Here is a 27,527-nt window from a genome sequence, read left to right on the forward strand (position 1 = left end):
ATTGGGGGCAGGAGGGAAAGGGGATGACAGAGGATCAGATGGCTGGATGGCATCATTGACTCGATGGATGTGAGTTTGAGTGAACTCCAGGAGTTGGTGATGGACAGGGAGGCCTGGCATGCTACAGTTCAAGGGGTCACAAACAGTCGGACAGGACTGAGAGACTGAACTGAACTGAACTGAATGGCAGTCCCATATTACAATATTTATGTGTAACAAATTACCAAATCTTACACTTTAAATTTATACAATGTTATATGTCAAATATGTTTCAGTTTTAAAAATCTGCTGAAATATAGTTTTCTTTCAGCGTGTTTTTTATTGTACCTCACTTCAAACGGCTCATTTCTACATGAAAATATTTTAATGTGCTAATCTCCCTGCAAGACTCTTTCTAATAAATATTGCCATCTCGCTTAACAATGTTAACTATAAATTTGTAACTGGCTCCCAAATTCTTACCTGAGTTTACCTTCAAGTGCTAACCAGGGTATTCTTTACTCTGTGAGAACATTAATTTTTTCAGTTTTATTTCTGACTACTGTACACATTGATCCATTTTCATGTATACTTTTATCTATAATTCCATACCTACTTCATTTCCGGGAAATTCGTTTTGTTAGACTGAAAGTAACACATTTGAACACTTCATAATATGCAGATTATTTCAAGACCTGTTGTTTATTGCCTAAATCTGAACTCCTTTTCTACAAGAAAACTTCATTGATATATTCATATTTCATGACAATATATTTCAATTGGTCTTTATATTGAAAAGATGCTTGGCATATCTGGTATAATATTGAGATTCAAAATTTAAATTAGGATTCTGAGAGTATAAATGAATTGGTAATGGCTCATTATAGAAATAAATAAAATTCACACTTTTCTCATGATAGTAAGGACTTTGTATTCCTTATCCAGGCAAAGTAGAGCCTTTGTACACTGGCGTTCTGGCTCATGAGCAGAAAGGGGCTGACAGTAGGGAAGCACGCTGCAATGATTATAGTGATGTCCACAAGGAACCGGCTGGGCTGATCAAAAAGAGCCAAAAGAACTTGAAAGATGGAGGAAAGAATATAAAAGTAGACAAAGGTGCCCCCCAGGAGAAGGATGGTTTTAGTAACTCTGGACTCAGGGGAGGACCTGGAGGAGGCGTCAGTCCTACGAATGTGCTGGACCTGCTGCTTATGTCTGTACAGGATGAGAACCATGGAGCCTCCAGCCCAGATTGTGAGCCCCAAACATAAAACATCAGGGAATGACAGCAATGCTGCATGCAAGGCGTTTTTAGTTTTGTCAATAAGACTAGAAGAACAGTAGCCAAAATCTTTTTCCTTTGTGATGTTTTTGTTACTCCATTTGCCAGTTATATGGAAAGGAAAAATTACATTTACCAACATTTGCAGGATCCAACACAGGAAAAGAGAGAGAACCACGTACTTGGGAGCTGTTACTTTCAGCACTGCCCACCTGGAGTTCCAAGGACTGATCGTGACCACCTGAAAGACACTCAAGAGGCAGATGCTACCGATGGACACCCCCCTCCCCACTCTGTGCAGAAAGAAGAGAAGTTTGCAGCCAAAATCACTGTGGATATGCTTCCACCCAAACACTGCCATTGTCTGGGGGACCCCTTTACAGAGGAGGACCAAGGAGTTGGCCACAATCAGGTGCTTAAGGATCAAATCTGTGGACCTTAACCTGTAACCCATGACGTGAAGGATGATATAACTGCAAAGGAGTGAGAAATTCCCCAGGATTCCAACCACGGTCTGTGTTAAGATGATCATGCCTATTATGAAAAAGCTGCCAGCCATCCTCTCAGTTCACAGTCGTTGGTACTTGTAAGTTAGAATGTCCTGCCATCCTCTCAGTTCACAGTCGTTGGTACTTGTAAGTTAGAATGTCCTGCGTGGGAATATGAGGCATGGGCTACATGCATCGTGTCAACTGTAATCCAATATTCTCCACTTAATGATAGTTCCCACTTGGAAATATTTGCTTCTTGTGTTTTCTGTTACCAGCAGCCTTTAAAGGGTTCTATGTATAACATTTAAAGAGAACTAATATGTAAAATTAATTACTGAAGATACTCACGTGATCACTTCTTCACAAATTTATTAGGCAGGAACTGAAGGGACCTTAGTTATAGAGAGGAGTGTAACCTCTACCCAGACAGGTTAAGTATTTGTCAAATCTGCTTCTTACTGCAGAGTGAAGACTGAATCCCATTGGGCTACTCAAGACAGTAGTTTGAGGAAATTCCCAGGTGCTTAAATGATTAAGACTCTGCCTTCCATCGCAGAGGGTCCAGGTTGAATCCCTGGTCCAGGATCTAAGATTCCATCAACTTTGATGCATGGCCAAAGACAAAAAAAAGAGTGCACTGATTACCAGCCATGCCAAACAGCTAGTTAGTTGCAAGCATATAATAAACCAGATCTATATTTGATTTTGATTTCACAACTCTAGATTGTAGACCTGTGGTATTTTGTAATTTTCATATAATGTGATTCCATTTATTTGTAAAGCTTTATTCTATGATACCACGTATTATGGATAAAGTCTTAGCATCTTAATACATGAACATCATTGCTGGCAGTAGAATACAGCAGGAACCTGCCTCAGGACAAGGCAATGTCATGAAGATGAGAATGCTTCACTGTGAGGATGGCAACAGAAAGACTCTTTTGTTCCTATGACAGAAACACAACTAAAACATATATTATAGAAATGTTTGAATAATCATATGTAGGCAATAAACCTTAGGGCATAAAACACTAGCATGTGATAAAACAGTTTAAGACAAAACAAAATTATTATTGTCCAATTGTATACTGAACCAGTATGTTATTGCCTGAGCCCAGTGAATATATTAGCAATGAATTAATATTTGCAATTGACATTACATACAAGATACAGAGGCAAAATTTAGCACTTGTAAAGCATGTATTCTTGTGTCTTTCATAAACTGACATACTAGATTTGTTAGAATGTCAACAAATTGGTGTTGGTGTCTGTTTCTGATCTGATCACTTACCCAGAATCTTGATATGCCTTTCTCTCACAGACTCTGCTGCTCAGACGAAAGTACAATGAACATACCTTCCAGCTGGCAAGACAAGGGCTCAGTGGGATGGCCATTATACCCAGTATGTGTGTGAGAGGGAGGCAGCCAGATCCTGATAAATGGGTTTGAGATGCTGTCCTCCCCTCCCCTCCTGTCAAAACTGCAATTATCATTTCACCTGCAGCAGCGATGGGAGTGCAGGCCTGGGAGCTGAGAACATTTCTGGAAACTTTTCTCTCAGTTGTTAATTACTGGAAACAATTACAAGTTTCTAGTTAGCACACTTTGGAGACAACTGGCTGTACTTGAGGGCATTTTCTTTTCCATGATCCCTGAAGGTGATGGTCTCACGAGGAAGAACTGCTGAAATCCCACACATTAGGGACTGACACAAACCATTTGCATCCTTCTGGATTCTTCACTTCCCTGAGACGCATCTCTGCCAATACTAGTACTTTCCTCACCTTCAACCATTGAATGGAACTGTCAATGAAAGTATTGGTAAAGAAATGGGATGAGACAAAATACCTGGGAAGTATATTCAAAGAGACAGAAGAAAAAGGAGGAACATTATCAAGAACTCATGATAGGAACCACTGGCACAACTTATATCAATTTAGACTCATTTTCATAATCCAATGCCAATTATTATGGAAATTTTGTAGGAAAATATACTTTATTATTATTGAACCCTGTGATAAGAATTGGGTGCAGAACAAAAAAAAATAGAAAAAAGAGAGAGGGTTTGAAAATAGTTATAAAATAGAAGCGCCTAGATCTGATGGCTTGGTGATTTTATCAGATACTTAATTCAGGAGCATCCTGGAGATGAAACAATATGCCACTAAAAAACAGTGCATCAGTGCAAAATTAAAAGAAAATCTGAAATGCAAGTAGGAGGCTTCACAAAAAGCAAACAGACAGACAACTTGATCATGTACTTCTAGCCTCCAGAACTGTGAAAAACTATGTGAAAAAACTGTGAAAACTATCTATGTTTAAACCTCCCACGCTGTTGTATTTTATTAAGGCAGACCTAAAATGTAATACAAACTGTAAGACTCTGTCTGTTTGATCCTGGGACTTCCAAGGGTGATCCTGCAATTTATGTTGGAGAAAGTTTTGCCTATGTTCTCTTCTAGCAGTTTTATGGTGTCATGTCTTCTGTTTAACTCTTGGAGCCATGTTGAGTTTATTTTTATGTATGGTGTGAGGGTGTGATTTGACTTCACTGATTTACATGAGGCTGTCCAGCTACCAGAGAAGAGTGGAGAAATAACTCGAGAAAGAACAAAGAGAAGGAGCCAAAGCGAAAACAAAGCCCAGTTGTGAATGTGACTGGTGATGGAAGTAAAGTCCGATGCTGCAAAGAACAATATTGCATAGGAACCTGGAATGTTAGATCCATGAATCAAGGTACATTCAGTTCAGTTCAGTCGCTCAGTCGTGTCCGACTCTGTGACCCCATGAATCGCAGCTCGCCAGGCCGCCCTATCCATCATCAACTCCTGGAGTTTACTCAGACTCGGGTCCATTGAGTCAGTGATGCCATCTAGCCATCTCATCCTCTGTCGTCCCCTTCTCCTCCTGCCCCCAATCCGTCCCAGCATCGGAGTCTTTTCCAATGAGTCAACTCTTCTCATGAGGTGGCCACCGTACTGGAGTTTCAGCTTTAGCATCATTCCTTCCAAAGAAATCCCAGGGTTGATCTCCTTCAGAATGGACTGATTGGATCTCCTTGCAGTCCAAGGGACTCTCAAGAGTCGTCTCCAACACCACAGTTCAAAGACATCAATTCTTCAGTGCTCAGCCTTCTTCACAGTCCAACTCTCACATCCATACATGACTACTGGAAAATCCATAGCCTTGACTAGACGGACCTTAGTCGGCAAAGTAATGTCTCTGCTTTTGAATATGCTATCTGGGTTGCTCATAACTTTTCTTCCAAGGAGTAAGCGTCTTTTAATTTCATGGCTGCAATCATCATCTGCAGTGATTTTGGAGCCCCCCAAAATAAAGTCTGACACTGTTTCCACTGTTTCCCCATCTATTTCCCATATAGTGATGGGACAGGATGCCATGATCTTCGCTTTCTGAATGTTGAGCTTTAAGCCAACTTTTTCACTCTCCTCTTTCACTTTCATCAAGAGGCTTTTTAGTTCCTCTTCACTTTGGAAGTGGTCAAATAGGAGACAGGAGGAGTGAACATAGACATTTTAGGGATCAGTGAACTAAAATGGGCTGGAATGGGTGAATTTAATTCAGATGACCATTATATGTACTACTATGTGCAAGAATCCCTTAGAAGAAATGGAGTAACCCTCATGGTTAACAAAAGAGTCTGAAATGCAGTATTTGAGTATAACCTCAAAAATGACAGAATTATTTCTGTTCATTTCCAAAGCAGAGCATTCAGTATCACAGTAATCCAGGTCGATGCCCCAACCAGCAACGCTGAAGAAGCTGAAGTTGAACTGTTCTATGAAGATCTACAAGACCTTCTAGAACTAACACCAAAAAAAGACATCCTTTTTATCAAAGGGACTGGAATACAAAAATGGGAAATCAAGAGATACCTGGAGTAACAGGCAAGTTTGGCCTTGGAGTACAAAATGAAGCAGGGCACAGGCTAACAGAGTTTTGCCAAGACAACACACTGGTCATAGCAAACACCCTATTTCAACACCACAAGAGACAACGCTACACCAGATGGACATCACCAGATGGTCAACACCAAAATCAGATTGATTATATTCTTTGCAGCCAAAGATGGAGAGGCTCTATACAGTCAGCAAAAAGAAGACCAGGAGCTGACTGTGCTTCATATCATGAACTCCTTATTGCCAAATGCAGACTGAAATTGAAGAAAGTAGGGAAAACCACTAGACCATTCAGGTATGACCTAAATCAAATCCGTTACAATTATACAGTGGAAATGACAAACAGTTTCAAGTGATTAGATCTGATAGACAGAGTGCCTGAAGAACTGTGGACAGAGGTTGGTGACATTGTACAGGAGGCAGTGTTCAAGACCACCCCCAAGAAAAAGAAATGCAAAAAGACAAAATGGTTGTCTGAGGAGGCCTTACAATTAGCTGAGAAAAAAAGAGATGATAAAGGAAAAGGAGAAAAGGAAAGATATACCCATCTGAATACAGACTTCCAGGGAATAACAAGGAGAGATAAGAAATCCTTCCTCAGTGATCAATGCAAAGAAATAGAGGAAACCAATAGAATGAGAAAGACTAGATATCTTTTCAAGAAAATTGGAGATACCAAGGGAACATTTCATGCAGAGATGGGCACAATAAAGGACAGAAATGGTATGGACCTAACAGAAGCAAAAGATATTAAGAAGAGGTAGCAGGAAGACACAGAAGACTATACAAAAAAATCTCATGACCTAGATAACCATGATGGTGTGATCATTCACACTCACCTAGAGCCAGACATCCTGGAGTCTGAAGTCAAATGGGTCTTAGAAGGCATCAAGACGAACAAAGCTAGTAGAAGCAATGGAATTCCAGATAAGCTATTTCAAGTCCTAAAAGATGATGCTGTGAACGTGCTGCACTTAATACGCCAGCAAATTTGGAAAACTCAGCAGTGGCCACAGGACTGGAAAAGGTCAGTTTTCATTCCAATCCCAAAGAAAGGCAATGCCAAAGAATGTTCAAACTACCACACAATTGCACTCATCTCACACACTAGCAAAGTAACGCTCAAAATCCTCCAAGCCACGCTTCAACAGTATGTGAATCAAGAACTTCCAGATGTACAAGCTGGATTTAGAAAAGGCAAAGGAACCAGAGATCAAATTACCAACATCTGCTGGATCATCGAAAAAGCAAGAGAGTTCCAGAAAAACATCTACTTCTGCTTTATTGGATACAACAAAGCCTTTGACTGTGTGGATCACAATAAACTGGAAAATTCTTCAAGAGATGAGAGTACCAGATCACCTGACCTGCCTCCTGTGAAATCTGCATGCAAGTCAAGAAGCAACTGTTAGAATGGACATGGAACCATGGACTGGCTCCAGATTGGAAATGAAGTACGTCAAGGCTGTATATTGTCACCCTGCCTACATGACTTATATGCAGAGTACATCATGAGAAATGCCAGGATGGATGAAGCACAAGCTGGTATCAAGATTGCCAGGAGAAATGTCAATAACTTCAGATATGCAGATGACACCACCCTTATGGCAGAAAGTGAAGAACTATAGAACTCTAGAACTATAGAACCTCTGGATGAATGTGAAAGAGGAGAGTGAAAAAACTGGCTTAAAACTCAAGATTCAAAACACAAAGATCATGGCATCTGGTCCCACTACTTCATGTCAAATAGATGGGGAAACAATGGAAACAGTGACAACATTTATTTCCTTGGGCTCCAAAGTCACTGCAGATAGTCACGCAGCCATGAAGTTAAAAGATGCTTGATCCTTTGAAGAAAAGTTATGATCGACTTAGATAACATTAAAAAGCAGAGACATTACTTTGCTGACAAAGGTCCATCTAGTCAAAGCTATGATTTTTCCTGTAGTGATGTGTGGATGTGAGAGTTGGATCATAAAGAAAGCACGACTGAGCACAGTCGTGTCCGACTCTTTGCGACCCCAGGAATTGCAGCACGCCAGCCTTCCCTGTCCATCACCATCTCCTGGAGTTCACTCAGACTCACGTCCATCGAGTCCGTGATGCCATCCAGCCATCTCATCCTCTGTCGTCCCCTTCTCCTCCTGCCCCCAATCCCTCCCAGCATCAGAGTCTTTTCCAATGAGTCAACTCTTCGCATGAGGTGGCCAGAGTACTGGAGTTTCAGCTTTAGCATCATTCCTTCCAAAGAAATCGCAGAACGGACTGGTTGGATCTCCTTGCAGTCCAAGGGACTCTCAAGAGTCTTCGCCAACATCACAGTTCAAAAGCATCAATGCTTTGGCACTCAGCCTTCTTCACAGTCCAACTCTCACATCCATACATGACCACAGGAAAAACAATAGCCTTGACCAGATGGACCTTAGTCGGCAAAGTCATGTCTCTGCTTTGGAATATACTATCTAGGTTGGTCATAACTTTTCTTCCTAGGAGTAAGCGTCTTTTAATTTCATGGCTGCAGTCACCATCTGCAGTGATTTTGGAGCCCCCCAAAATAAAGTCTGACACTGTTTCCACTGTTTCCCCGTCTATTTCCCATGAAATGATGGGACTGGATGCCATGATCTTCGTTTTCTGAATGTTGAGCTTTAAGCCAACTTTTTCACTCTCCTCTTTCACTTTCAGCAAGAGGCTTTTTAGCTCCTCTTCACTTTCTGCCATAAGGGTAGTGTCATCTGCATATCTGAGGTTATTGATATTTCTCCCAGCAATCTTGATTCCAGCTTGTGTTTCTTCCACCCCAGCGTTTCTCATGATGTACTCTGCATAGAAGTTAAATAAGCAGGGTGACAATTTACAACCTTGACGTCCTCCTTTTCCTATTTGGAACCAGTCTGTTGTTCCATGTCCAGTTCTAACTGTTTCTTCTTGACCTGCATACAGATTTCTCAGGAGGCAGGTCAGGTGGTATGGTATTCCCGTTCTACGGATTTCTCAGGAGGCAGGTCAGGTGGTCTGGTATTTCCATTCTACGATTTCTCAGGAGGCAGGTCAGGTGGTCTGGTATTCCCATTCTATAGATTTCTCAGGAGGCAGGTCAGGTGGTCTGGTATTCCCATTCTTTAAGAATTTTCCACAGTTTGTTGTGATCCACAGAGTCAAAGGCTTTGGCATAGTCAATAAAGCAGAAATAGATGTTTTTCTGGAACTCTCTTGCTTTCTTGATGATCCAGTGGATGTTGGCAATTTGATCTCTGGTTCCTCTGCCTTTTCTAAAACCAGCTTGAATGTCAGGGAGTTCATGGTTCACATATTGCTGAAGCCTGGCTTGGAGAATTTTGAGCATTACTTTACTAGCATGTGAGATGAGTGCAATTGTGCAGTAGTTTGAGCATTCTTTGGCATTGCCTTTCTTTGGGATTGGAATGAAAACTGACCTTTTCCAGTCCTGTGGCCACTGCTGAGTTTTCCAAATTTGCTGGCATATTGAGTGCAGCACTTTCACAGCATCATCTTTCAGGATTTGAAACAGCTCAATTGGAATTCCATCACCTCGAGGTATAGCAAATATTGAAAAACACAGCGGCCTTTAAACACGATGAGCTGACATCACTCCCCAACACCTGCATCACTGGACACCAGTAAACAGCCTCTCCTTCCTGACCCTGTGAGTTCACATCCTATTACTGATATTGTGGAGGAAGAGGGAGAATGCTGTTGAGTGTTGTTTCCTCAAAATTTTAGCTTTCCTCCTTTACTGTATGTGGTTTTAAAACAGTTTTGAGGGTATTTTAAATAAGCAAGATATTTTTCCCCTGGCTGAAATTAGAAAGTAACCCTGACTGATTAAATACTATGTGATATATGTATACAATGCAATACATCTCAGCCATAAAAAGAATGAAATAATGCCATTTGCAGCAACATGGATAGAGTTAGAGATGATCATACTAAGGGAAGTAAGCCAGAAAGAGAATGACAAATACCATGTGATATCAGTTATGTATCGAAACTAAAATGTTGGGGCTTCCCAGGTGGTACTAGTGGTAAAGAACCCTCCTGCCAGTGAAGGAGACACAAAGAGACGTGGGTTCCATCCAAGTTTGATCCACTACTTGGGTCAAGAAGATTCCCTGAGTAGTGCATGGCAACCCACTCCAGTATTCTTGCCTGGAGAATCCTCATGGACAGAGAAATCTGCTAGGTTGCAGTCTGAAGGGTTGAACATGACTGAAGCAACTGAGTGAGCAAAAACATGACACAAATGAACTTATCTATGAAAAACAACAGACTCACAGACATAGAAAACAGAATTGTGCTTCCCAAGGGGGAAGGTGGGGGAAGGATGGATTGGGAGTTTGAGATTAGTAGATGAAAATTATTAAATACAGAATGTATCAAGAACAATGTCCTACGGCATAGCACATGGAACTATAGTTAATATCTTGTGATAAGCCATGGTGGGAAAGAATATGAAAAAAAAGTCACTAAATCACTTTGTAGTACAGCAGACACTAACACCATACTGTAAATCAACACTACATATCAGTAAAATAAATTAAAAAAAAAACTGAATGTGTCAGATATGAAGTGAAGTGACAGTTGCCCAGTCGTAGCCAACTCTTTGAGACCCCATGGACTGTAGACTGCCAGGCTCCTCTCTCCATGGAATTCTCCAGGCCAGAACACTGGATTGGGTAGTCGTTCCCTTCTCCAGGGGATCTCCCCAACGCAGGGATCGAATCCAGGTCTCCTGCATTGCAGGCAGATTCTTTATCATCTGAGTCACCAGGGAAGCCCAAGAATACTGGAGTGGGTAGCTTCTCTCTTCTCCAGCTGATCTTCCTGACCCAGGAATTATACGAGGATTTCCTGCATTGCAGGTGGATTCTTTACCAGCTGAGCTACCAGGGAAGCTATGATTAGATGACAAATTGTGGAATTATTGAATGGGTCCTCTGCCACGTCCTTCATTTCCAGCTCCTCCTTCCTACAAGTATGTAAGGAGCCACATTAGGCATTACTGACAAAATAGAGGCATGGCCCTAAACCCCCTCCCTTTGTTCCATAGGCATGGACCCAGAATGAAGGAGTTAGGCTTTGTGATTCTGACTTGTTTTCTCCTTTCCTCGGCTGAGTTGACTGAAGAGAATATTAAGGTGCTTATTGTTTTTGAGAGGAGCAGGAGAAGGCATAAAGCCTTCTGCAGCTGTGCTCAAAGAATAATTCATAAAGTTAATCACTGACATTTGTTCAAAGACTTTTACAAAAGAGTGTTCCAGGGTGAGCACAGAGGCCGCAGCTTGAGACCACGGGAGGGATTCCTATCTGAAGCCTATTTGTGAGAAAAGTGTTTATGGCAAAGGAGTTTGCTAAATTTAGGGCTTAGGAATAATTAAAATAGTTAGAAGCTAAAGATTTAAGGATTGCTGTAATGTTACAATATTCTACTATAGCTTATAGAAATTAGGGACTTTAGAGATATTATTAGCTAGAAGCCCTTTCTAAGAAATAGTGAGCTTAGGATACTAGGGGCAAACAGGACTTTAAAAGATAAGAATTAAACTGAGCAATGTGGTAATGTGGCCCATTAGCATGAGTTACAGTGTATTCACAAGGACACATGAGAAAAAGTAGATAAGAGAGTCGCTGAGGAAGAAACTCCTTTTGAGGGGCAACAATGATTTTTGGAGAAAAATTAATCTGGGTCTCTGGGAACTAAAAGTATCAAACCTCTGACCTAATGCTTTTGTAAAAGTATAAAAGAGAATCATAAGCTTGAAATAAACAGGCAGTCCAAGAAAACTGAGAGGCTGCCTATTTCTCTCGCAGACACCACCCACCACTTCAGGCTGAATCCCTTGCTACTGGAGCTGGACTCCAGCACAAGTAGATGTTACCAAGCTGAATGTGGGTCCATAGGAGTCTTTCAACATTTTGTTGCATGCAATTTTCTAATATTTTGTGGAGGGTTTTTGCATCTATGTTTATGAGAGATCCTGGCTTGTAATTCTTATATATATTGCCATTTGGTGCTTTTGGTATCAGAGTGATGTTGGCCTCATAAAATGAGGTAAGAAGCATTCTCTACTCTTCTATTTTTTTGAAAGTGCTTGGGAAGCATCGGTATTAACTCTTTGAATGTTTGATAGAATTCACCTGTGAAGCCATATGGTCCTGAACTTTTGTTTGGGGAAGTTTTCTATTACTATTTCAAGCACTGGACGAGTGATCAGTCTAGTCAGGTTTTCTACTTCATGATTCAGTCTTGGAAGGTTGTGTGATTCTAAAAATGGATTCATTTCTGCTGGTCTGTCCAAGTTTGATGGCATAGATAGATGTTCACAATATTGTCACAGTTATTTGTATTCTTGTGTAATTATTGCTCTTTTTCTTCTTGTTTCATAATTTATGGATCAGAACCTTCTCTCTCTTTTTTAAAAGTGAGTCTAATTAAAGGTTTCTCAATTTTGTTTACCTTTTCAAAGAACCCGTTCTTAGTTTGATTGATCTTTTAAAAAATATTTATTTATTTATCTGGGTGCACTGTGTCTTAGTTGTGGCCCTCGGTATCTTTAGTTTTGGCATGTGAAATCTTAGCTGTCACATGTACTATCAAGATCCCGGACCATGGATCAAACCCAGGCCCCCTGCATTGGGAGCATGGAGTCCCAATGGACTTAGCTACTGGAACACCAGGGAAGGCCCTGATTGACCTTTTCTACTGTATTTTTAGTCTCTGTTTTATTTATTTCCACACTAATTTTATCATTTCCTTCATTCTCCTGACTTTGGGCTTTGTTTGTTCCTCTTTTTCTAGTTTCTTTAGGTGTATGGCTAGAATGTTATTCGAGATAGTCCTTCTTTCTTTAGGTGGGCCCATATTGCTGTAAACTCCCCTCTCACTTTTCTATTTCTCTTCTCAAAAATGGCTTCTTCATTTCATACCATTGTGAGTGGAATATAGGATATATGTGATTTCTACTTAAACTTGTTGAGATTTGTTTTGTGTTCCAATATATGATCTATCCTTGGGCAATCGAGCCAGGAACTGTACCCATGGCTGACAACTCAGAGAAATGGATACCTTGGTGAGGGAGTAGTTTGAGCCACAGATTGGGTACCCCAGTCCTAGGGTCCTGTGTGTTTGATACAAGCCACATTGTCTGGTGGGAGGAGGGCTGGGATGAGAAGAAGAGCTATAGGAAGGTAGGACTATGCTCACGAGGAGCACACATTGGCTAGCCCATGAGGCAGGGAAGACAGAGGTCTACTCAAGTAGCTGCTGTTTTCCCACAACCAACTCACCACACACCCCAGCCCCAGGGAAACGAACACACCAGTCCTCCTCCCTCCATGGCACTGTATCTGGAGCAGTCACTGTGAGGGAAGAGTTGACGGAGGGACACAGAGGTAACCCACAGCCAGAGCAGAGCCTGGGTGGAGCGGTGGCAGCCACTGTTGGTGTTAATTCAAGCAACCCTCCAGAAGCAGCCTGGAGGTCATATGACAGCTATTTCACTACCGCTCATTCCCTGATATCACATGCAAAGAGCTGCCTACCTAGAGGAGCAGTTTCACAACAGTGCAGGAGTGACAGAGGATGGGGAGTTTAGAGACACAAGGGACTTTCTGCCCAGACAAGACAGAGAGGTCTGATCTAGCGGCTGCAGAGTTTCCCACGACCACCTACCACCTACTCATGTGCCCAGCCTGAACACAGCAAATGCTTCTGCCCAACTCAATCCATGTCATTGGATCTAGGCGCCTACAACCAGAGAGAAGACTTCACCAAAGGACACAGAGCAACCTGGTTCTGGGACAGAGCTCTTCTGCAACAGCTCACTTCTCAACCAATGCTTAGGGTCCATGTGAGCTCCTGCAAGCTGTAAAGAGCAGCTCCATAACAGGGTGGAGGCTGCAAAGACAGGGAGCCGTCTTCAACTGGGAAGGACAATGGGAACTTGCACTTGAGGCTGCGATAGCACAGCCATTGGCACCTACATAGGCAGAGCATCAGACCCCTGTCTGCCCATGGTTCCTCATTGATTCAGAGGTCTTCTTCCTCTGTGGAAATGGACCCACTGTGTGGAGAGGAAAAACACATGCTTAGAAGAAGGAGATTCACCTTGGGCCCAAACCACAGGGTTTCTGTTCCAGCACCTGACTGGGTTAAAAACAAAAAACGAGTTCCTTCACTATGTTTCCTGCAAGAGACTTACCTCAGATATAAATCTGCAAAGAGACAAACATATAGAGACTAAACAACACACTACTAAAATATGATAGTGAAACGTTGTTGTTGAACGACACAAAGACGCTGGGATTTTTGGCTTCCAGAGAACAAGAATTCAGTACGGGGCCAGAGACGAGGCTTGATTGCTCAGAGCTTTTGTGTAATAAAGTTTATTAAAGTATAAAGGAGATAGAGAAAGCTTCTGACATAGGCATCAGAAAGGGGCAGAAAGAGTACCCCCCTGCTAGTCTTCAGCTGGATGTTATATAGTCATTAACAGTCTGTTAATGAAAGACAGGAATGTCTTAAAACTCAGAATGGCACCAGGCCCCTCACCCATAAGATGCATTTTGGGATAATCTTGACACTAGAGGATTCATCCCAGGCCATAAAATGATTAACTTGAATCTTGTAGAAGGGTGGATTACCATGCAAATAGTTTTGTTTACATAGATCAGGAGAACAATATTTGAGTATAACATACTGGTTTGTCAAGCAGGTGAGCCATTAGGCGGAACTGACTTGAAGACAGAGTTTGGGGTAAATGCATAGTATATTAAATAGCTTAAGACAAACATTTCCATAAGAAAAAAGCATTGGTTATCTCAAGGTTTGAGAATAGTTAACTTCAGGTGAAACCAGGTGTTATTATGGCAACACAGTATTTTAAGAGAAACCTCCTTTTAAATTTGTATAGAGAAGAAAAAAAAGTTTGTTTCCTCCTGCCCTTTAAGAGAGAGAAAAATGTCTGACACTTGCAGGCTATTTCCTCAATTTGGAGACCCCTAGCCTTCCTGCCTGTTACCCTCTCTATAGGTTCAAAAGGTATCAAGAGTAAATCAGAAATTACCAGAAGACAAATGAGAAAAAAAAACACAACTTTCCAAAACTGATGGAACACAGTAAACACAGTTCTAAGAGAAAACTTTATATCAATACAGGCCTACTTCAAATGTCTGAAAAAATTTAAAGAAAAAACCCAAATCCACTTCAGTTCAGTTCGGTTCAGTCGCTCAGTCATGTCCAACTCTTTGCGACTCCATGAATCGCAGCACGCCAGGCCTCCCTGTCCATCACCAACTCCCGGAGTTCACTCAGACTTGCGTCCATCGAGTCAGTGATGCCATCCAACCATCTCATCCTCGGTCGTCCCCTTCTTCTCCTGCCCCCAATCCCTCCCAGCATCAGACTCTTTTCCAATGAGTCAACTCTTTGCATGAGGTGGCCAAAATACTGGAGCTTCAGCTTTAGCATCATTCCTTCCAAAGAAATCCCAGGGTTGATCTCCCTCAGAATGGACTGGTTGGATCTCCTTGCAGTCCAAGGGACTCTCAAGAGTCTTCTCCAACACCACAGTTCAAAAGCATCAATTCTTCAGCGCTCAGCTTTCTTCACAGTCCAACTCTCACATCCATATATGACTACTGGAAAAACCATAGCCTTGACTAGACGGACCTTAGTCGGCAAAGTAATATCTCTGCTTTTGAATATGCTATTTAGGTTGGTCATAACTTCTTCCAAGGAGTAAACATCTTTTAATTTCATGGCTGCAGTCAGCATCTGCAGTGATTTTGGAGCCCCAAAAAGTAAAGTCTGACACTGTTTCCACTGTTTCTCCATCTATTTCCAGTTAACTGACCAAATTTCTAGAAACAGTCTTTGATGCTCAGGGCTGGTGCACTGGGATGACCGAGAGGGATGGTATGGGGAGGGAGGGAGGAGGGGGATTCAGGATGGGGAACACGTGTACACCCATGGTGGATTCATGTTCATGTATGGCAAAACCAATTCAATATTTTAATTAGCCTCCAATTAAAATGAATACATTTATATTTTAAAAAAGACTGAATTGGGAAGAAATAGACAATCTTGAATTAAAAAAAGCAAAATGGCTGTCTGAGGAGGCCTAACAAATAGCTGTGAAAAGAAGAGAGTGAAAGGCAAAGGAGAAAAGGAAAGATAATACCAATTCAAATGCAGAGTTCCAAAGAATAGCAAGGAGAGATAAGAAAACCTTCTTCAGCGATCAATGCAAAGAAATAGAGGAAAACAATAGAATGGGAAAGACTAGATATCTCTTCAAGAAAATTAGAGATACCAAGGGAACATTTCATGCAAAGATGGGCTCGACAAAGGACAGAAATGGTATGGACCTAACAGAAGTAGAAGATATTAAGAAGAGGTGGCAAGAATACACAAAAGAACTGTACAAAAAAGATCTTCACGACCCAGATAATCACGATGGTGTGATCATTCACACTTACCTAGAGCCAGACATCCTGGAATGTGAAGTCAAGTGGGTCTTAGGAAGTATCAGTACAAACAAAGCTAGTGGAGGTGATGGAATTCCAGTTGAGCTATTTCAAATCCTAAAAGATGATGCTGTGAAAGTGCTGCACTCAATATGCCAGCAAATCTGGAAAATTCGGCAGTGGCCACAGGAATGGAAAAGGTCCATTTTCATTCCAATCCCAAAGAAAGGCAATCTCAAAGAATGCTCAAACTACCACACAATTGTACTCATCTCACACACTAGTAAAGTAATGCTCAAAATTCTCCAAGTCAGGCTTCAGCAATACATGAACTGTCAACTTCCAGATGTTCAACTGGTTTCAGAAAAGGCAGAGAAACCAACCAGAGATCAAATTGCCAACATCTGCTGGATCATCAAAAAAGGAAGAGAGTTCCAGAAAAACATCTATTTCTGCTTTATTGACTATGCCAAAGCCTTTGATGTGTGGATCACAATAAATTGTGGAAAATTCTGAAAGAGATGGGAGTACCAGTCCACCTGAACTGCCTCTTGAGAAACCTATATGCAGGTCAGGAAGCAACAGTTAGAACTGGACATGGAACAACAGACTGGTTCCAAATAGGAAAAGGAGGACGTCAAGGCTGTATATTTTCACTCTGCTTATTTAACTTATATGCAGAGTACATCATGAGAAATGTTGGGCTCGAGGAAGCACAAGCTGGAATGAAGATTGCTGGGAGAAATACTAATAACCTCAGATATGCAGATGACACCACCCTTATGGCAGAAAGTGAAGAGGAACTAAAAAGCCTTTTGCTGAAAGTGAAAGAGGAGAGTGAAAAAGTTGGCTTAAAGCTCAACATTCAGAAAACGAAGATCATGGCATCCAGTCCCATCACTTCATGGCAAATAGATGGAAAATAGTGGAAAGAGTGTCAGGCTTTATTTTTGGGGGCTCCAAAATCACTGCAGATGGTGACTGCAGCCATGAAATTAAAAGACACTTACTCCTTAAAAGGAAAGTTATGACCAACCTAGATAGCATATTAAAAAGTAGAGACATTACTTTGTCCACAAAGGTCCATCTAGTTAAGGCTAGTAGTCACGTATGGATGTGAGAGTCAGACTATAAAGAAAGCTGAGTGCCGAAGAATTGATGCTTTTGAACTGTGGTGTTAGAGAAGACTCTTGAGAGTCCCTTGGACTGCAAGGAGATCCAACCAGTCCATCCTAAAGGAAATCAGTCTTGAATATTTATTGGAAGGACTGATCCTGAAGCTGAAACTCCAATACTTTGGCCACCTCCTGTGAAGAGCTGACTCATTTGAAAAGACCCTGATGCTGAGAAAGACTGAAGGCGAGAGGAGAAGGGGACGACAGAGGATGAGATGGTTGGATGGCATCATCGACTCAATGGACATGAGTTTGAATAAACTCTGGGAGTTGGTGATGGACAGGGAGGCCTAGTGTACTGCAGTTCATGGGGTCACAAAGAGTTGGACATGACTGAACGACTGAACTGAACTGAACTGAATCAAAAAGCTCCCAGAAAACAATATCCAGGACCTGAAGGTGTCACATGTGAATCTATGAAACATTTTTAAAAATAACATCTATCCTTCTTAAACTATTCCAAAAAATTAAAGAGGAGGGGAACACTCTTAAATTTATTCTATCAGGCTATCTTTACACTGATATCAGTACTATAAAGAGATATTACAGAAAATTACAGATCATGTTCTTGACGAATATGGTTGAAAAAAATTTTCAACAAAATATTAGCAGACAGAATTCAACAATCTATAAAAGGTGTCATAAATGATTATCACGTAGCATTATTCCAGAGATGCAAGGATGGTTCAAAATCCACAAATCAATCCATGTGATACACCACATTAAGAAAAGGAAGATAAACACAAGATTGTGTCAATAGACATAGAAAAAACATTGACAAAATCTAACATCCATTCATGGTAAATACTCTAAGAAAAATGGGCATAGAGAAAATATATCTCCACATAATAAAGGCAAACCCACAGAGGTGGATATCTGAAAGCTTTTTCCTCTAAAATCAGGACCAAGAGAAGGATGCTCACTCTTGCCACTCTGGTTGAACAATGTGGAAGTCCTAGCCACAGCGTTTGGACAAAAAATGTAATAAGAGACATCCAATGCCTAAGAGAAGCAAAACTGTCACTACTATAGAGAAAGGATACTTTATATATAAAACCCTAATGTCTCCACCAGAAAACTAATGAATTCAGTACACACACACACACACACACACACACACACACACATAATGGAATATTCCTCACCCCTTAAGAATAAAATTTTGCTGCTTCTAACATAGATGGACCTGGAAATCATTCTGTTTAGTGAATTAAGTAAGACAGAGAAAGATAAATACTGTATATTATCCCTTGACATATAGACTCTAAAACTAATGCAAATGGATGAAAATAATGATGTAGAAAAAGACTCTCGCATATAGAGAATAAACTAGTGCTTACCAGTGGGGAGAGAAAGTGGGAAGGGGCAAGACAGTAAAGATTTAGAAGTACACATTACTATGTATAAAATAATTAAACTACAAGGACATACTTTACAGCACAGGGAACATAGCCAATAATTCATAATAACTTTAAACAAAGTATAACCTATATATTGAACCACAATGTTGTACCTCTGCCACTACTATAATACTGTAAATCAACTATAATTCAATAAAAAATTTGACATGAAAGAAAAGTTATGCATTGTGATATGTGGTTGTAATGACAGTCACATTACAATATTTACATGTAACAAATTATCAAATCTTACACTTTAAATTTACACAATGTTATATGTCAAATATATTTCAGTTTTAAAAATCTGCTGAAATATATTTTTCCTTCAGTGTGTTTTTTATTGTACTTCACTTCAAACTGCTCATTTCTACATGAAAACATTTTAATGTGTTAATCTCCCTGCAAGACTCTTTCTAATAAATACTGCCATCTCTCTTAACGATGTTAACTATAAATTTGTAACTGGCTTCCAAATTCTTACCTGATTTTACCTTTGAGTAGTAACCTGGGTATTCTTTACTCTGTGAGGACATTAATTTCATCAATTTTATTTCTGACTACTGTACATACTGATCCATTTTCATGTATACTTTTATCTATAATTCCATACCTATTTCATTTGTGGGAAATTCGTTCTGTTAGGCTGAAAGTAACACATTTGAACACTTTATGATATGCATATCATTTCAAGACGTTGTTTATTGCATAAATTTGTGAACTCCTTTTCTACAAGGAAACTTCAATGATATGATTTTTTATGAGGTATTCATATTTCATGACAATATATTTCAATTGGTCTTTATATTGAAGAAGATGCTTGGCATGGCCGGTATATTATCTTGAAATTCAAAATTTAAATTAGGATTCTGAGGGTGAATAAATGAGCTGGCAATGGCTCATTATAGAAATAAATAAAATTCACACTTTTCTTATAATAGTAGAGGACTTTGCATTTCTCATCCAGGCAAAGGAGAGCCTGTGTACACTGGAGTCACGGCTCATGAGCAGAAAGGGGCTGACAGTAGGGAAGCACGCTGCTATGATTACAGTCATGTTCACAATGAACCAGCTGGGCTGAACAAAAAGAGCCAGAAGAACTTGAAAGATGGAGGAAAGAGTATAAAAGTAGACAAAGGTGCCCCCCAGGAGAAGGATGGTTTTAGTAGCTCTGGACTCAGGGGAGGACCTGGAGGAGGCGTCGGTCCTACGAACGTGCTGGACCTGCTGCTTATGTCTGTACAGGATGAGAACCATGGAGCCTCCGGCCCAGAGCGTGAGCCCCAAACATAAAACATCAGGGAACGACAGCAATGCTGCATACAAGGCATCTTTGGTTTTCTTATTCTTCTGGTCAGTAGGAAAAGTAGAGCAGCAGCCATAATCTCTTTCCTCTGTGATGTTATTGTGACTCCATTTGCCAGTTATATAGATAGGAAAAATAACATTTACCAGCATTTGCAGGATCCAACACAGGAAAATAGAGGGAACAGTGTACTTGGGGGCTGTTACTTTCAGTGCTGCCCACCTGGAGTTCCAAGGACTGATCGTGACCACCTGAAAGACACTCAAGAGGCAGATGCTACCGATGGACACTCCCCTCCCCACTCTGTGCAGAAAGAAGAGAAGTTTGCAGCCAAAATCACTGCGGATATGCTTCCACCCAAACACTGCCATTGTCTGGGGGACCCCTTTACAGAGGAGGACCAAGGAGTTGGCCACAATCAGGTGCTTAAGAATCAAATCTGTGGACCTTAACCTGTAACCCATGAAGTGAAGGACGATATAATTGCAAAGAAGTGAGAAATTCCCTAGGATTCCAACCACGGTCTGTGTTAAGATGATCATGCCGATTATGAAAAAGCTGCCAGCCATCCTCTCAGTTCAGTCACTGGTACTTGTCTCGTGAGTTAGTGTCTCTATGGAAACATCAGGCATGGGCTGCATGCATCATGTCCACTGAAATCCAATATTCTCCACTTATCCTCAGGTCCCACTTGGAAAATTTTGCTTTATGCTTTTCTGCTACTAGTAGCCTTAAAAGGATTCAATGTATAACATTGAAAGAGCACTTAAAATGCAAAATTACTTGCTGAAGGCACTCCATGCTATCACTTCATTCTTCACAAATCCACGAGCCCGGGATTTCTGTGACTTCAATATTTTCAGGGAAAGGTAACACAGAAAGGTTATGTATTTGTTGAGATCTGCTGCACAGGGCAGAGGGAAGACTTTAGAAACTCATTAGGCTGGTCAAGAGAGTGCACTGAACTACCAGCTCTGCCAAAAACCAGTTAGTTGTATTCAAATAATAATCCATACCCATATTTACTTTTGATTTCACTACTTCTTAACTTGATTTTAGACCAATGGTCTTTTATATTTTTATTATAAGAAGATTCCCTTTTTGTAAAGCTTTATTCTTTAGGGCATTATGTATTATGCATTAGGTTTTAGACATCTTAATACATATATATGGATTGCTGACAGTAGAATATGGCATATGGCAGGAACCTGCCCAAGATAATGTAATGTCATGAAGATGAGAATGGCTCAGTATTGGGATGGTATTAGGATGCTTTTATGTCTGAAAAGCAGGTAAAATATACCTATCACAGGAATTATTGAATAAGCACAAGTAACATTATAAACTTTGAGCCATAAAACACTAATACATGATAAAAGAGTGCAAAAACTGAATTATTGCTATTTTCAATTCATATACTTATCTATTTGTTAATTCCAGAGCTAAGCAAAAATAGCAACAAAGAAATAATATTTGTGTATGCCACTGACATACCAGACATATAAAATAGCATCTGCGAGGCATGTATTCTTGTGTATTTTATAAATTCAGAGACTGGATTTTTGGATTGATAGCAGCCTATTGAAAAAAAAAAATGAATCAACATGCTAGGAGACTGCCAGCTGCTGCCTCTAACTTACAATTACCATGTCAACTGTTCTTTAAATCTAAGAATGACAGTAACCTCACCAGAATTAACACACTACAGAGGTTTTCAGTTCAGGCAAAGTTACTGTCTACACTAACTGCATCAGACATCCAGGATTGGAGCAACTCTTTCTATTCAAGTCATTTTCATTTAGATACACTTTCTGCATGGGATTAGATGATTTCTTCAGATCCATCATACATTTTATTGCAAACCTGTATGGATTGGTGGTGAACTTCTAGTCATCCTGAACATGGAGTCTATAATTCCTGTAAGGTAGATTCAACAGCAGATTGATTTTACAAATGTATTTTACCACTTAAAATACAATTTTTTAAGTTGAGAAAAATATCTTTATTGGAATTATGCCATGTGTGCAGTTTCATTCTCTGTCTAGAAAAGGCTTTGATGGACATGAATGAGTTAAATCCAAGAGCTTTAACTCAGTGAGAAGCAAAGCTTTCTTCAGTATAGTTAACAAATAGCTTAAATATTACCAAATGATAGACCATATACTTATTTACAAATGACATTTCCCCAATGTGGACTAGGATCCTTTTCGTCACAAATATTTTTAAGAACCTTAAAAATCAGGTTTTGATGTAACTTGGATTGAGTCACAACAGAAACTGTCAGAGGATTACATTTGATTGCATGAAGGGTCTTTAGAGATTGCTGTGGGTTCTAGAAACCCATCTCTCAATATTAGCTCAGCTCATGCCTCAGACTTACACCATCCTGCCCGCTGTCGGCACTGAATCCAGTTACTACACAGATTGCCTTTGTCTGATATGATCTCTTCTCCAGACTCTTGATCTGACTTTCTCTTACAGACTCTGTTGCTTAGAATGAGATGGAAAATACTTACCTGACACCTTCCTGCTATCAGGAGAGTGGGCTTCCTGGTGGTCATTATACCCAGTGTCTGTATGGGAAGGAGGCAACTGGATCCTGAAATATGGGTTTGCAATGCTGTGTCTTCCCTGCTCCTCCCATCAGAGCTGCAATTATCATTTCACCTGCAGCAGCAATGGGAGTGCAGGCCTGGGATCTGAGAACATTTCTGGAAACTTTTTTCTGGGTTGTTAATTACTGGAAACAATTACAAGTTTCTAGTTAACACCCTTAGGAGACTAAAGGAGTGTTTCTAAGAGCCTTCTTAATTTCCATGGTCCCTGGAGGCAGACAGGGTCTCACACTGAGGAAAGCTGGACTTTCTGAAGTCACACACTTAAGGGACTGGCATAAACTGTGTGTCCCTCTGCATTCTTTACTTCCCTGAGATGTTTCTCTACCCTGAAACTAGAGCTCTCCTCATCTTCAGACAGTTAAACTGAATGATCAATTAAAGTGTTGTTAGAGAAATGGAATGGGACAAAATACCTGGGAAAAACATTCAAAGAGATACAAGTAAAAGGAAGAACAGGACACATCACTCATTATAGAAAATGTCAGCACAAGTCAGAGCCAGTTAATTGGATGCTTTGCATAAATCAATGCCAATCAATATGGAGATGTTGTAGGAAAATTTACTTTATGATTATTCACCTCCATTAGCAATTTGAATCAGACACAGAACAATATGGGGCTTCTCATATTGTAAAGTATCTGCCTACAATGCAGGTTCAATCCCTGGGTTGGGAAGATCCCCTGGAGATGGAAATGGCAACCCATTCCAGTATTCTTGCCTTGAGAATTCCATGGACAGAGGAGCCTGGTGGGCTACAGTCCATGGGGTCGCAAAGAGTCAGACATGATTGAGCAACTGACACACAACAGAACAATATACATGGGAAAAAATGAGAAGGTTCAAAATGAGTGTCTCACAAATGAGCACTTAGTTCTGATGGTTCAACAGACAGATTCTACCATTCTTGTAAATATCAGATGAACCAATGCTCAATTACTTCATTCAAAGAGATAAAATAGTTACCACAGTGCTCTACATTAATTAATTAATTGTGCTATTTTTCCAGAATGAGCACTTGGTACTCTGATAATTAAGAAATATAAATTAGGACTTGCAAGAAATCTGTTTTTTTTTTTTTCATATAAATACATCTACATTTGATGCAGCGTCATGATGCAATCACTGCCGATTTTCAAGTTAGGAATTTGGAGCCATACTTGCTGGTCAACCAAGTCTGCACACAAACTCATTTAAACACTTACAGGCAGACGCAAACACCCATGTGCATTAATACTCACATACTTATGTATATGGTACTTGCACAATTATAGTTTAAAACTCACAAACATTTGTGCACATGCTCACCACACACAAACTCACATCTTATTCCTAAACACATGACACACATTCATATGAACTCACATGGTCACGTTCACCTTCATAAAATCAACTTACATGGTCCCTGTGTATTTCTGGACGATGATTTCATATACAGAAGAACAGGTGTATCTCTAGACTTCTGGATGCAGGAAAAAGGCATCCTTTCCTCTGCTTGTAATCCTTTCACCATGCAACAATCCACAGACAATATTCGCTATAAGCTTCCTTAAAATTGGGCTTCCCTGGTGGCTCAGCTGGTAAAGAATCTGCCTGCAATGTGGGAGACCTGGGTTTGATCCCTGGGTTGGGAAGATCCCCTGGAGAAGGGAATGGCTACCCACTCCAGTATTCTGGCCTGGAGAATTCCATGGACTCTATAGTCCATGTGAGCATTACCTCCTCATGGGTCAGTGGGTAAGAAAGATAACATGTTTCAGGGTATAACAGTGAATGGGTATGTATTCATAACCAAATAAAACCACGGTGGAGAAAGCCTGGAGTGAAGACATAAAGTTTGTATGGAAACACAGAAGAAGACCCTGAATAGCCAAAACAATCTTGAGAAGGAAAAGCAAAGCTGGAGCTATCTTGCTCCCGATTTCAAACTACACTATAAAACTACAGGCATCAAAACAGTGAGGTACTGAGACAAGATCAATGGACACATAGATCAATGGAACAGAATAAATAGAACAGAAATGAACCTACACTTAATGGTCAATTTCTCTATGACAAAGGAGGCAAGCATATACAATAGGACAAAGACAGCCTCTTCAATAGATGGTGTTGGGAAACTGAACAGCTACATGCAAAACACTCAAACTGGAATAGTTTCTTATATCATATACAAAAATAAACTGGTATATACATACAATGGAATATTATTTAGGCTTAAAAGGAGGAAATAATGATATATACCACAACATGGAAAAACTTTGAGGATACTATATAAAGTGAAATAAACCAGTCACAAAAAGACAAACACTGTATGATTCCACTTTTATGAGATATTTATTGTAGTAAAAATCACAGCAATAAAAGCAGGAAGGCAGTTGTTAGGGTACTGAGGAAGGAGCGATGGGGAGTTACTGTTTCAGTTTTGCAAGATGAAATGAATTCTGTCTTGTTTTCTATCTTCTCTTTTGATGAGTAGAAGCACTTAAGATGAAATGAATTCTGTCTTGTTTTCTATCTTCTCTTTTGATGAGTAGAAGCACTTAACTTCAATACAAGCTCATTTGTCATGTCCTCCTTTATAGTCGCTATTTTTGCTCTGTTTAAGAACAGTCTTTTCCTATTAGAGCTCAGAAATGTTCTGTTTTCTTCTAAAAACATCATTTTATATCTTTAAAATTTACATCAGCAATCTATTCAGAATAATTTGTTATATATGTCAGTAGCAACTTGTCTCTTTACACTTCAAGATAACACACTTCCACTTCTTCTGAAAATGCTGTGCTTGCCTTGCTTTTTATTTGCTGTCATCTATCATTGCCTCATCCAGTTTGACATCGCCTCACCCTTGGAACTGGTTTTCTGTCAGATTTCCTGGTGATCCCATCTCTTGTCTCTTCCAATATTTACAACCCCAGTGTGCCACAGTCAGTCAAGTTTAGTCTTGGGACCAGAAAGCTTCAGTGGGCCTGTTTGTTTAGAAGGTTGATTAGGCTCATGTTTTAAAGGGAAAGTTGCACTCTGCTGAGAGACAAGTTTTGCTCTAAGTTTTTTCATGGCTTGTGTCAGCTTCTGTCCTAAATTATCTTTTCAAGAACTTTTCATATAACAACCAGCTTCAGATAATGTCTACAGTATATTCTCCAGGGAAAAGGACAGGTTAATTACTTGATCAGCATAATAAAAACAATGCTTTCGTCTGAGGCAAAATTTGGGTAGATTTGTTCGTGACCAACATTAAAATATCTGGATTTCTTAACCTTCACATCTTCACTTATGATGTAAACATATTATGTGTTTTTTGGGCCTCTTTTTATCACCTCTGAGAAGCCTGATACAGACAAGAAGAACAAATGAAAACATAAAGCTCTTGCTGTTCTTGTGCCACGAATAACAAAATCTCTCTTCTCAGACCCAGGAGTCTCATCCCTTCTGACAGCATCCATGAAGTTGACAGGATAATTTGTTATCTTGCATGTAGGGTAAAATCTAAGACATTTCTTCACATTCTTTAATAGTCATGATGATAAGGATGTAATGCTGAGAGAGACATCACTTTCTCAAAGAGAAAATTATAAAGATCTTACACAATCTTGGTTAGGGGATACGAGAATGCTTCCTGGAACAAGAAATCTTCTTACCCAAGTTCTGGGTAATGTGGGAAAATGACAGTTCTTTCAACAAATGAGGCTGGGAAAACTGGATATCCACATGCGAAAGAAGAAAGCTGGACCCTTACTTAACACTACATACAAAAATTAACTCAAAATGGATCAAAGACCTAAATGTAAGACCTAAAACAATAAAATTCTTAGGAGAAAATACAGGGCAAAAGTTTACATTAAACTTGGCAATGATTTCTTTGGATTTGACACTAAAAGCACAGGTAACACAAACTGAACCTCCTGAAATTTAAGAAGCTTTTGTATATCAAAGACAGAATCATCAGAGTAAAAAGAGAATTCACTGAATAAGAGAAAATATTTGCAAATCATATACCTGATAAGACATTAATATCCAAAATATGGAGAAAACTCTTAAACAAAAAAACAAACAAACAAAAAAAAACAACCCAGAAATAACCCAATTCAGAACTTGGGAAAGGACGTTTCTCCATAGAAGATATACAAATGACAAATAAGCACATGAAAAGATGATCAACATCACTATCCATCAGGGAATGCAGATCAAAACTACAATGAAATGCCATCTTGCAGCCATTAAGATAGCTCGTATCAAAGCAATAGAAAACAACAAGTGAAGACAAGAATGCGGAGAAATTGGAAGGAATGCTATGCACTGTTGGGCAGAAATGTACGATGGCACAGCCATTGGAAAACAGGATGGCAGCTCCTCAGAAAATTAAAAATAGAATTACTATACAATTGAGCAATTCTACTTCTGGGTATCTATACAAAAGAATCAGAAGCAGGGTCCCAAATAGATGTTTGATAGCTAAAACATGGAAATAACCCAACAGTTCATCAATAGATGAACAGATAAGTAAAAGACAGCATAGACATAAAATGTAAAAGAAAGGAAATTCTGCAATATAATGCAACGAGAATGAAACGAGAAATGTGAACAATAAAGGAAAATCTCACCAAAATGTTGTCGGGTGACCAGCAGGGGGAGCACTCACACATGTACCGCTGGATCGCAATACAGATCCCAGCAAGAAGAGATGTTACCTTGCATTTTGAAGTGACACTACTTTACTACTACCGCTAGCAACAGGAAACAGACAACAGCTCAACCAATGAGAGACTGTCACAACTCAATGAAAAGCCACTGCACTTTGAACTCCTAGTTTCCTCCAATGGACTTTTTGTTTATAACAGCCCCTCCCAACTGCCTCTTCTCCTTTATAAAAGTT

The 27,527-nt window shown here is 39.9% G+C and overlaps 2 protein-coding genes across 2 annotated transcripts; both read right to left on the reverse strand.

Moving 5' to 3' along the window:
• Nucleotides 1–219: 219 nt before the first annotated feature.
• Nucleotides 220–1,852, reverse strand: LOC120872017 (vomeronasal type-1 receptor 4-like). The gene has a single exon (XM_040252160.1). The coding sequence runs from the start codon at nt 1,818–1,820 to the stop codon at nt 891–893; it is 930 nt and encodes a 309-aa protein (XP_040108094.1). The 5' UTR covers nt 1,821–1,852; the 3' UTR covers nt 220–890.
• Nucleotides 1,853–19,578: 17,726 nt separating this feature from the next.
• LOC120872012 (vomeronasal type-1 receptor 4-like) lies at nt 19,579–20,608 on the reverse strand. Its single transcript, XM_040252154.1, has one exon. It carries the CDS (start codon nt 20,606–20,608, stop codon nt 19,655–19,657), a length of 954 nt encoding a protein of 317 aa, XP_040108088.1. The 3' UTR covers nt 19,579–19,654.
• Nucleotides 20,609–27,527: the final 6,919 nt, after the last annotated feature.

Source organism: Oryx dammah, unplaced genomic scaffold, assembly GCF_014754425.2.
Source record: "Oryx dammah isolate SB20612 unplaced genomic scaffold, SCBI_Odam_1.1 HiC_scaffold_13, whole genome shotgun sequence".
NCBI lineage: Eukaryota > Metazoa > Chordata > Mammalia > Artiodactyla > Bovidae > Oryx > Oryx dammah.

Coding starts and splice junctions, on each gene's coding strand:
- LOC120872012 (XM_040252154.1), bottom strand. CDS start 20,608: ATGGCTGGCAGCTTTTTCATAATCGGCATGATCATCTTAACACAGACC.
- LOC120872017 (XM_040252160.1), bottom strand. CDS start 1,820: ATGGCTGGCAGCTTTTTCATAATAGGCATGATCATCTTAACACAGACC.